This window comes from Sitophilus oryzae, unplaced genomic scaffold (genome assembly GCF_002938485.1).
Source record: "Sitophilus oryzae breed Bouriz unplaced genomic scaffold, Soryzae_2.0 scaffold_1494_pilon_pilon, whole genome shotgun sequence".
Taxonomy (NCBI): Eukaryota; Metazoa; Arthropoda; class Insecta; order Coleoptera; family Curculionidae; genus Sitophilus; species Sitophilus oryzae.
This window is the reverse complement of record NW_022146163.1, coordinates 4,472,092-4,484,709: the sequence shown is the minus strand read 5'-3', so window position 1 is coordinate 4,484,709 and position 12,618 is coordinate 4,472,092. Positions and strand designations below refer to the sequence as shown.

Sequence of the window (12,618 nt, the reverse complement as noted above, 5' to 3'; positions counted from 1 at the left end):
CGTCTTCGAAATGCTTTCGCTGGCCGAATTAGAAAAAATAAGTATTTTATGCGTTGGCCGCACAACGATTGGTGGCTCCACCGTACAGCACTTAAGACAAAAGGGGAAATTAAATCAGCCTTGTCACGAATTCGCTCATTAGGTTGCATATCTTACCAATTCCTTCAATCAACGGTAATACGTTATAACACTCGACTTAAAACCCTATTTTAACCTAATTTATTTTTAAATGAATGTCTTATCTACAAAATTATAAATGTTATAGCCACTTTAGAATTTAGAATGAGTGGGAGGGGGGTTAATCACTTCGACCTTACAGATCCATTGTGTCCCCCTTTCTTGAATCATAACTCATCATACAGTCCCAGGACTTTGACAAAAGCCAGTATCTGGGACGGTTTTATAGAGGGTAGTTCTCCATCTCCAATATCAGTCGTACCAAAGTTCATGGCACGAATGGTTGTCGTCTCGGCGCACTCAGTGATGAGGTGTCACCTCATCACTATATAGCCACTTAGAAGTGGGCCTGTAATGCTAATACTGAGATTTGGTGTGTTAGTGTATGACATAAATTAGGATTGATTGACGTATTCAGTTGTTTTCGGCCACTTCCTGTTTCACCGGAAATGACTACAACTTTTTATTTTTAAATGGCACCCTCGGTATTTTTTTAATTTATTCGATAGAAAATAACACTCTGAACAGAATGACATATCATATGTCAATTTTTGACATTTTCGCATATGGTTTATTTGAAATTATAACTTGAGGTTCGTAACGAAAATTTTTTTTGACTCGAAATACCAAGTGTGTGGTATCAAATTATTCGTAAAAAAATATTTTTCCAAATATGCTAATGAGCCACCCTCCTTCCATTTGAAAAAAATGAGATATGATTAAAAATACGATTTGAGCGTTTTCTAACTGGCCAGGACATGACATTAAAAACATTAGACGATCAAATCTATTTTTCCAAGGCTCCTTGATCAAGAATTAGTGTTTTTAACGTAGCCATGGCACTCTAGATTGAATTTTAAAATACGATTTTTTATTAAGCAAGAATGTCAAAAGTTGGCATATGTCTGAGATATGTCATATCATTTTCTATCGAATAAAGTAAAAAAAATGCCGAGGGTGCCATTTAAAAATCAAAAGTTGTAGTCATTTCCGGGGAAACAGGAAGTGATCAAAAACAATTGAATACGTCAATCAATCATTGTCATATCCAATACATGCACTAACACTAACACTAACACTAGAGGTGAGTGTTTACTTGAATTCCTCTTAGCATGCAATCTTGAAGTTCTCAATGTAGGGAACAGCCCCACGTTTGTGACAAAAACGCGGGCAGAAGTGTTAGATTTAACAATCGGGAGTGCTGGTGTAATCAGTTACGTGAAACAATGGAGGGTCTCAACGGAACCCTCCCTATCAGATCACAGAATCATCGAGTTCAAATTAGGGGAATCACACCCCAAACAGAAACTCGAAGGAATCCAAGAAAAACAGACTGGGACATGTATAACACCAATCTCGTAGACAACCTAAACCGTATAGATGCAAGTAGGGCCAGAAACCATCTGCATCTAGAATGGTACGCAAGGGAAGTCAGCGGTGCAATATTGGATGCATATGAATCTAGTTGCCCCGCAAGTAAAGGCATACAAAAAGTAACAACAAGCCCTGGTGGAACAAGAAGTTGGCCAAACTTAGATCGGAGGTCCGACGACTCTTTAATAGAGCTAAATCCAGTGGCGAATGGCAGCTCTACAGCGAGAAATTAACTGAGTATAAGAAGGAGATAAGAAGGGCAAAGCGGTCTGACTCTAGATCCTTTTGCGAAAACATCACTTCTACTCCTGATGCAGCTAGATTACACAAAGCTATGGCCAAGAGTGGATCTATCCCCATCATGGCACTTAAGAAATCTGACGGAAGCTACACGGAGGGAGAGGAAGAGAGAGCAAATCTCCTACTTTATACACACTTTCCAGGTAGCATACGTATTGATACTTATGTAGCTCCCACTGAACCTCACAATCCTTGCAGGGAAGATTGGGAAGTGGCCAAGCTAGTAATAACAGAACAAAAGCTGAAATGGGCGATCGACACCTTTCAGCCCTATAAAGCAGCAGGAGTGGATGGGATCTTTCCTGCCCTTCTAAAGGAGGGTCAGCAAATAGCTACTCACCATCTACTAAGCATTACAAGAAGCAGTCTAGCGATGGGATATATACCAACCACATGGAGAAGAGCAAAAGTAATCTTCATACCCAAAATAGGCAAAACTGACTGGACAAATCCCAAGTCATTTAGGCCTATTTGTCTCACATCGTTCATACTAAAAACGCTGGAGAAAGTAGTTGACAACCATATTGGAGAAAATCATCTAAAGGTTAAACCACTGCATGATAGTCAGCATGCATATAGAACGGGCAGATCCACAGAAACTGCTCTGTACCAATTAACGGAGCTAATACAGACAAGTCTGGATAGCAAAGAAACAGCAATTTGTGCCTTCTTGGATATTGCGGGGGCGTTTGACAATATACCACATAAGGTGGTCAGGCGATCTCTAGAAACAAGAGGGGTGAACAGAACTATTATTCGCTGGTTTTGGGAAATGCTGTCAACACGAACAGCAGAGGCTCAGATGGGCACCAAAACTGTAGCTGTTAAAACAACGCAAGGAACTCCACAAGGTGGAGTAACCTCCCCTTTGCTGTGGAGCTTGGTGGTGGATGAACTACTAGATGAATTAACTCTAGCGGGAATACACTGCATTGGGTATGCAGATGACATAGTCATGATCGCTCGGGGGAAACATGAAGGCACCTTGTGTGATATTATCCAAAGAGGACTCCGTATCACTGAGAGATGGTGTAGGACTGTCGGGCTGAGTATCAACTCAGACAAAACCGCGATAGTGCCATTCACCAGAAGGCGAAGTCTGAAAAACTTGAAAAGAATCCAACTAGATGGAAAGGAAATACTGCCAACACAGGAAGTTAAATACCTGGGAATAACCCTGGACAGTAAACTCCTGTGGAACAGGCATATTAAGAACACTACCAGCAAAGCCATAAAGGCTCTCATGATATGCAGAAGACTGGCCGGAAATAGATGGGGCTGCTCCCCTAACATTTTGCGCTGGATGTATACCATGATAGTAAGACCCATGATTACTTATGGAGCAGTTGCCTGGTACACAAAACTAGAGCAACGGACGGCAAGGCTAAACCTATGCAAAGTCCAGAGACTAGCATGTGTTTGCATCACAGGAGCCATGAGAACCTGTCCAACAGCAGCAATGGAGGTCATTCTAGATCTAACACCACTGCACATTGTCATTGGTAGATATGCCAATGCGACAATGATTAGAATGGTCACTAACGGAATTAGTACTGGGAGAATTGTCAGATCAGGGGCTTGGAACACCCTCAAAAAAGGAAATACCACTTCTGCAACTCCCAGTGGACGATATGCCAAGAACGTACAACTTTGACAAACATGTCAATGTAGTATTGAGCAATAAGAAGGATTGGAAGAGCGAAACGCTTGCCCAGCAGTTAAAAGACCATACCATAACTTGGTATACAGATGCTTCCAAAACCAATACGGGAACAGGGATCAGGTGTTGGGCCGAGAGCTAATTACTCCGAACCAATGGGCACTTACCCTAGTATCCTACAGGCAGAAATCTACGCTATCGAGAGATGCGTACAACTTATCTTAGATAGGAACTATCGGAAACAAGAAATAGCCATCTTATCTGATAGTCAAGCAGCGTTAAAGGCGATCAACTCAGTCTCAATCAATTCGAAATTGGTCAAAGAATACATAGAGAAGCTGAATAAATTAGGCAAAGAAAACAAAGTCCTCCTACACTGGGTGCCTGCTCACCAAGGGATAAAAGGCAATGAAAAAGCAAATAATCTAGGTAGAAAAGGAGCGAACACTCCACTAACTGGACCAGAACCGTTCTGCTTTCCAAGTGGTAACCAACTCAAGGAGGAACTCAAGAACTTGGAAGATTCCATCCGCAACCTGGAATGGAAATCTTGCAATGGTCTAGGACACTCGAAGAAGTTTCTGAGGGCTTATGATCAAGAAAAATCACAGATCTTCCTGGGTCTGAGTAAGAACAATCTTCGGATTGTCACGGGGTTTTTAACAGGACACTGTCTCCTCAATGAACACCTCAGTAGATTGAAACTAAGAAGAAATGGCGAATGCAGATTCTGTGGGGAAGATGGTGAAACACCAGTACACCTCATCACTGAGTGCGCCGAGACGACGACCATTCGTGCCATGAATTTTGGTACGACTGATGTTGGAGATGGAGAACTACCCTCTATAAAACCGTCCCAGATACTGGCTTTTGTCAAAGCCCTGGGACTGTATGATGAGTTATGATTCAAGAAAGGGGGACACAATGGATCTGTAAGGTCGAAGTGATTAACCCCCCTCCCACTCATTCTAAATTCTAAATTCTAAAAAAAATCCAATACATACCAAATCTACAATTTGTGTCATATACTAACATACCAAATCTCGTTTTTTAATTTGCAAAAGTTATAGGGGTGAACCACTTTTAGACGCACCCGGTATAGGTATATAATCAGAGGCGCAAATAGGGGGGGGCAGGCGGGGCTTAGCCCCCCCAGATGACCAATACGTCTCGTATAAAATTGGTTTTAACCTCACATCAATAGTATCTTACAGTGACCTAAGCCCCCCCAAAAGACTTGAGCCCCCCTAAAAGTATATGTCTAGTTGCGCCCCTGTATATAATGTAATAAATTTTAGAAAGTTTAAACTATAAATACTACTAACGTATACGTAAAGGTTTGCGAAACTGGGATAATTCAATTTTTATAGCTCGTTTTCACTGAACTGATTTTAATTCAAGATAGAGTTTTATGATAAAGATGTCCTTGTAATCCTTTCTAAGCGATTATTTTTTACTACATTATAATGTATCTATTTCTGAACATAGAAAAATAAATGTGATTAGGTATTTCCTCTGTTTATTTAAAAAAAAATGCTGTCAATTTGGCTTGGAATGTCCTTAATTTTATAGTATAATTTGACATATAATATAACAGCGATCTTCATTTTAAAATCAACTCTGACGTGTTTTTTTTTTCATATTACAATCATATGCAGTGGTTTACCCAAGGGGGGGAGCTAAGGGGGGCGACGCCCCCTCCCCGCCCTCCTCCCTTTAGCGCCCGTCCGTTCAAAATTTGTAATAACATCAAAATCAGTCAAAATCGCAGTTTTTGAGCATGGGCGGCTATACGTGCCTCACGGCGCCTATTTTTTTTTGTTTCCTTTTGATTAAACGAAAATATGTAAAAGTAGGCAACGCTGTGCCGGTCAAGCTTAATCACGCGACACGTGACTAAAAGTTTATTTGATATGAACAACTATACTAATTATTTAATTCTAAATAAACAAGAAATATACATATACAGAAATAAACCCAGATCAGTCCAACAAATCCAAATAAAAAAATCAAATTCAAATGTGTCAAGTGAAACGTCAAACAAAACTGACAAAAGACGTCGATGATGCATGAATATAAAAATTGTATTATACTCTTCTCCTTGTTTGCTTTTTATTCAGTGCTAATTTTTAATCCAACTGGAAACAAAAATTAGCGCCAAAATTAAATTTCCTTTAAATCAATTAATAAAAACATAAAATTCGAACTTTATCTGTGGTACACTGTATAAATGATTATTAAATGTCATAATTATTAATTACTGATACAAGTGTGCTATAGCTATAACAGATTTTCGTCTGTTATAGCGATAGGACGCTTCGTTAGCAGTCTATTGAGAGTTAATTAGGCGTGCATTTAAGATTATGAACTGTCGTAAAGTGATGAAGATGGAAACGGAAACATTAATGCTATTAAGAGCCATTGTGCTGCCGAAATGTTGATTATAGAGCCGATAGAACGCTCTCAGGAACCGGACTTGCTAATAATTAATTTGTTTTTAACGTCGAGAAGTTCAAGATGTGAAGGTTAAAGTGGTATAATTAGGAAAACGATATCTAGGATATCTTAGATGTGTTGATTTGTTTACTAGAGTCGAAAAAAATAAAAAACTATGTTTGTATTTTAAAATTATCTATTTTTATGTGGTGCGACTACGTGGGCCTTTTATAAGTTTGATGTTTGGTGCATTCTCTGACGGTGCTGCCACCATCGGAGAATATCATAAACCATCGGTATATACAAATACCCGGGTTTAAATAGCGAGTATACCAAAGAATATCTTAATACCCAGTATACGAAAAAAAGTTTATATAATTGAGGGGTTTCTGGCAAAAACCTCATTAGTCAGATATTTCGAAATTTGGAAAAACTAAAAAAAACGTATATCTTGCTCCCATTTAAATTTAAATTGTCGTTTTTTTTGTGTGAGCTCTAATTATAATCTGAAATTACAGAAAACTAGTTTTCTTTATTTTTTTCTTATCTTTAAGCTAGGAAGGGTGTGAATTTGTTTGACTTGTGGGGTTTTTGCTGGAATTTTGGCAAAAACCGTGGAAACAACCATGTCCTCTTAGCAACTGTTCGAACGATTATGAACAACAAACAACCAAACCACAAGTAGCGGACTAGTGGGGTTTTTGCCGTTAAGACTTGTAGTGACTTGTGGGGTTCTTGCGGAATTATGGTATTTTTGATCGTATGCATAGGGATACGAACGATACTTCGATACTAGTATGGTATCGATACTTTGTTTCGATTCCAAGTAATTTCATTATCGATACTATTTTATCGATACTTTTACTAATATCGATACTTTTAGTTTTAGTATATTTACTAATAATATTGGCATGCTGCCGCCACCTGTTGGACTATACGTGAACCGCAAAAGTTTGTTCATTTGATTCTTAATTTGACTTGTTTGGGTTAGTTTTTACTCTGTTGTAACTTCTAGAATAAAGAGAGACAGATTATTTTGAAAATGTTTTTTCAACGCGGTGTTTTTAATGTTCTAGGCATTGGCATTGACAATTGACTTTATATTCTTTATATCGTTTTACCAGAGTAAACAAACCGCCGAGTAGCGACAGTCCCGTTTTCAATTTTCTTTGCGGCTGCGCGAAATATGTAGGTTATCTGTCATATGAAGAAGCGAAGTTGCCACTGTTGCCATTTATCAAATATCTCTATATACTTTATTTGAAGTATACCTCAGGCAACGAATGTTTTTTTTAATTATTTATTAGCTGTAAGATATTTTATACATTCAAATTTAGAAATAAGGATAAAACAAAACAGAAAAAATATGTATAAAACTTCATAATTAATTCCACTTCAAATTGTGAGCAGTGTATACCACGTTTATAGGACCACTTCATAAGTTGAGCAGTTAAATATGTAGGTTATCTGTCAAGCACGTGATAAGAGAGAGAAAGAAAATTTGGTCCCACCACATCAAAAGAGCCGACGGTTTCTGTCGCTACTCGGCGGTCTACGTACTCTGGTTTTACATTTTGTTTTTCGTTCTGCAGAGGTGCAAAGTTTTCCATGGTTTTCCTGATTTTTTTTCTCATTGTGTTTTTTTTCCTGGTTGTGTTTCAAGAGTGTTTTGTGACCATTGCCAGCTTTTAATTGTTAAATATTAAGAGAATCTAGAATATGTCTCCACCAAGAAGTAAAATTTGGCAAAGTTTTACCAAATTAGATAGTGTTACTGCTGCGTGTAAAATATGCTTTAAGCATATAAAAACAAGTGGCAATACTTCTAATTTAGCCAAACATTTAAAACAACATCGTGGTAGCAGTAACGCTAGTTCAAGTTCAATAATTATTGATAGTGAGAGTGAAACAGGACTGTCAGAGTCTGATGTAATAGCTGGTCCTAGCAGTACTCCCGGTAGTCCCAGTAGCTCTAAGCGCTTAAGGTATGTTTTTTTATTAAAAAATCAGGTATACAAAAAATCAATATTTTTGTGTTATAAAGAATTTGCATTTGTAAAGAAAACTAGATTATAAGAAATACAACCTTTACAGGTCATCTTTATCTACGTGGGTAACAACTTCAATTTCGAGTGCTGTTGACCATCCCCTTGGAGATTCTGGAACGGGTGAACTAACCACTCAAATGGATAAGGATAATACGGCGAACAAAAATATTGGCTCTTCAAAAACACCTGATCCTACTCTTCATTCATTTACACCTAGCATTAAAGATGCCTTAAAGAAAATTACATCATATAAAGGTAAAATATATAAAGTTAGTATACATACGTAACTATAACGTATATATAGTGTTTTTTATTTTTGTTACAGAGGGAGGGACAAAGCATGCTGCCATTACACAGTGTATCCTCTACTTTATTTGTAAAGACAGCAGGCCTTTTAATTCAGTAACTGGTGCAGGGTTTAGGAAACTAATGCATGAATTATGTCCCTCATATAAAATTCCTCATCCTGACACATTCAAAGCGAAATTAGCTATAAAATATGATATCATGAAATCTATATATGAGGAACGCCTGAGTAAAATTACATATATTTGTCTCACGTTTGACATGTGGACTGAAACAATGCAAACCAAAAGTTTTCTTGGTGTCACAGCACACTTTTTAACAGGAGTAAAATTGTCATCTGTCACTCTAGCCACTAGACAATTATTTGAACGGCACACGAGTGACAACATTAGTGAACAATTAGAGGATATTTTAAACTATTGGAAAATTAACAAACAACAGATTGTTGGTGTAGTAACAGACAATGGCGCAAATGTAGTAAGTGCTGTTGCAAAAACATTTGGACGAAACAAACACATGCCTTGCTTTGCCCATACAGTAAATTTAATAGCTGAGGTAATAACTAAAGATACCTTAATTTTGCCAATTTTGGGTAAAGTGAGAGACATTGTCAAGTGGGCTAAGAGAAGTGTGACAGTTAGTGATAAATTAAGGAAGATACAACTTGACAATGAAGCCTCCGAAGGAACAACAAAAAAACTGATTCTTGACGTACATACGAGATGGAATTCAACATTTTATATGCTGAAAAGATTTTCGGAACTAGCTACAACTGTCAATCAAATTATTATAAATGACATAACAGCTCCGCCAATGTTAACAGCCACGGAGTTAGATTTGGCTAGACAAATTCAAATTGTATTAGAACCCTTGGAATTTGTCACTAGAGAGGCTTCAGGGGAATTCTACATAACAATATCGAAAATAATACCTATGGTGAACTGTTTAAAAAACCAGTTAAGAAAGATGACTACAGAGTTGGATATTGTGAATACACTTAATACACTTAAATCAAAATTGATTGATGAAATAAATAAAAGATTTGGTAAGATGGAGTACAATTATTTTTTATCAGTGTCATGTATACTCGATCCAAGATTTAAAAGAATACACTTTGAAGACCCGCTTGGTTGTTCCAAAACAATTGAGTACATTAGAAAAACAATTGCTAGCCAACAAACCTTCAGTGAGTCAGATAGATCTGATTCATCAAAACAAGGATCACCCAATATGCAAGATCAAGAAAAATATGATTTTTGGGATTACCACAAAACACTGGCACATGCCCAAAATCAAAAAAGTCAGCAGACTTCTTCAAAAATAAATGATGAGCTGACAGTTTATTTATCTAATCCTGTAATGCCCCTTAATTCAGATCCAATGTCCTACTGGGAGGAAGTGAAAAATGTCTTTCCTGGTCTCTACAACATTGCCGTTTCACATTTTTGTATTGTTGGAACATCAGTACCATCTGAAAGGCTTTTTTCTAAAGCTGGTGGTACGGTCACGCAAGACAGAAATCGTCTGTCTAGTAATCTGTTAGAAAAACTGTTATTTCTAGCAGATTGCAGTGAAGATGAATGGTTCCTTTAATAAATCAATAAATATAAATGTTAACATGTGTTTTATTTTTAAATTAAGAAACATTTTTTATTTCATTGTTGATTGTACCCATTCTATCTTTTTACGGTGCATATTTTCTTCTAAACCTAATAGATAACGTCTTTTGCATAATACATATAAAAGTAAATATTACTCAAAATAAAAACTTTTCAATAAACAAAGTGTAAGTTTTTGTTTAGCAAGGGAAAAATAAAAAATTGCTTCAACTCTTTTATTCTCAATCCAATGGTTGTTATTTTTTTTTTGGACAATGCAGATTATCAAAAGAATTAGTACATGATTAAAGCCCCGTTCTCAGAACAGCGAGTGTCGCTGTCGACAGTCGCAGTTCTGAGCACAGACCAAGTTCTGAGAACGGGGCTTAAGAAACAAAAATTTCAAATTTCAATGGAGAAAACAATGTTTACACAAAACGTGTTTAAACCATAGAATAATTAACTGGTTTACACCATTACCATGTTTACACTTTACTTTTTTTGTATGGTATCCATAGATGGCATGTTGGTATTGTGGAATCGATATTTTTTCGATACTAGTAGGTATCAATACTTTCTTTTCGATACTTAGTAGGCATCGATACTATTTATACAATACTTATTCGATACCAAGTATCGATACTTTTCAAACGATATCGCGTCCCTACGTATGCATCACGGGCTGACTTATAGCACTTTTCCCGAATTCGTTTGGTAGGAACGTTATGACTAGCATGGACATACAGGGTGTCCCACAATTAGTGCGACAAACTGAAAGGGGTTGTAGAAGGCATCAAAACAAGTCATTTGAGTATAGGACTGCTCAAAAACTGCTCAAAGTGCCGTCCATGCGTGTGCATTTGTGTCTTCAACAGAATGGACGGCACTGTGAGCAGTTTTTGTAAATGTTTTGAATAAATAATGCAACTTGAAATTTATGTTTCACTCCACCTCCTGCCAAAACGGCACATTTCCGGACATGGGTTCCTATACTCAAATGACTTGTTTTGATGCCCTCTACAACCCCTTTCAGTTTGTCGCACTAATTGTGGGACACCCTATATACAGGGGGTTTCAAAAAACATGTGCCATCTCTCGTGGGGAGATTCCTCGCGTAAAAATAAGATTTATTTTTCATATCAATATAGGTCCGATTCTGCTTTGTTTCGTAGCTACAGGGTGTTAAAATATTAATATTTTTTCGATTTATTATAATTTTCTTCCAAGTTCTTTTAGCGTTTCGAATGAAATTTGGATGGTAAAAGTTACTATAAATGCGACATATTTTAAAGCTAAAAAAGTGTCGACATATTCACCAGGGACGTGCATATGGATCACTGGAATATTTTTCTAAAAAAAGCATGTACGCTACTGACTTTTTTCCTTTTGTTAGCGAAGTAGTGTAAGTAGTTTAATGCCGATTAAAAGTTGTGGATTTCAGCCTTCTTGATGAGATAAACGCAATTTTATTAATTTACCATGATCCAAGTCTAATAGCAACCTATAAAAAACTCTAACTTTTTTTTATACCCAAATACCTAGGAAAATTTAGGAGTAGGAGTAGGAATAATAGAAAAAGTGGCTTCTTTACTACATTTTAAAAACTGCATTCTATAAAAGGTTTTTAAATTAAAAGAATTACGTGAAGTATCCATTAAGCTAGACATTGGAAACGTTCTATCTTTTCAATTTGTTTCAGGTTTACTTACTGCAATTAACTGTTGGAGCACGAGATGGGCCATGACAATCCAGAGCGTTTTCACTTCGGCTAAGCTGTTTGCTCTCGTGGCCATTATCCTTACTGGAGTTGTCTATATATTTACTGGTAAGGTTTGCTACTATAAAGAAAAAAATGTTTTTTGTTTGTCAAAAAAATTAAAAAATAATTTTTTAATTGATTTTTTGTTTGATTTTCTTTAAATCAGGATTGATGTATGTATAGTTTGTCCAACGAAAGATAATACTATTGCAGTGATACTTATTTTGTCATTTTAATTTAAATGTACTTTTTTAAACTACATTAGCGCGCCTAGTAGTACGAGAGCTAGCAACGTCGGAAAAACAAGTATTTTAAAGGTTGTCGCCCACTAGACCGCAGCGCGACGCGGCGCGGCGCCATGTGGAAATTTCTTTTGTCTGCTTGCCATGTATTTAAATGGACCAACGCACATCAGAGCGCGCAGCGCAGAAGCGCGCCGCGGGATTTCCGTCAAGAAGTCGGAAGACTTCTCTAGCAACTTTTTTCCGTCTCCCGCGTTTTGGCGCGTTGCAGTTGCGTACTCACATTGGAAATAATTTTGCATTCGAGTCTTTTCAGTTGGCTTTTTGACTAGGAACTAGTGATACGTATCAATGGTAGAATTGTATTTTTAAAGGTAAATTAGGCAAATCGATTTTCATAAAGGAATATGATATTTTTTTAAGTCTTCCCTCACTAAAGACAGATGGACGAAATGCCGTTCTATCAAAGATTTAATATAATTGAGGGGTGTAGAGGCAAAACCGGCAATCTCCACTTTTTAACAAAAGTGACAATCTCCAATTTTTAAATTCTAATTACCTAAATATATAAAAAAGATCAGGGTTTTTTTCACCACATAACTAATATACACATCAGAATAAATAAGAATTATCAAAAGTATTAGTAATTTGTCTCTTCTGAAAAAATATGATGAGTAGAGATGCTCGGTGTTTTGCTTCTAAAACCCTCAATTGAGGA

At 36.9% G+C, this 12,618-nt stretch overlaps 2 protein-coding genes across 2 annotated transcripts in view; both read left to right on the top strand.

The window, feature by feature from the left end:
- LOC115877531 (Y+L amino acid transporter 2-like) overlaps nucleotides 1-12,618 on the top strand; it is a 63,447-nt gene that overhangs the window by 20,964 nt on the left and 29,865 nt on the right. Inside the window, exon 4 of the mRNA XM_030893756.1 lies at nucleotides 11,599-11,724. Within this exon, the coding sequence (XP_030749616.1) occupies nucleotides 11,599-11,724 (126 nt within the window). The remainder of the gene's footprint in view (nucleotides 1-11,598; nucleotides 11,725-12,618) is intronic.
- Nucleotides 7,373-9,918, top strand: LOC115877529 (zinc finger BED domain-containing protein 4-like). Its single transcript, XM_030893754.1, has 3 exons — nucleotides 7,373-7,932; nucleotides 8,042-8,250; nucleotides 8,321-9,918. The coding sequence occupies exons 1-3, from the start codon at nucleotides 7,667-7,669 to the stop codon at nucleotides 9,892-9,894; spliced, it is 2,049 nt and encodes a 682-aa protein (XP_030749614.1). The 5' UTR covers nucleotides 7,373-7,666; the 3' UTR covers nucleotides 9,895-9,918.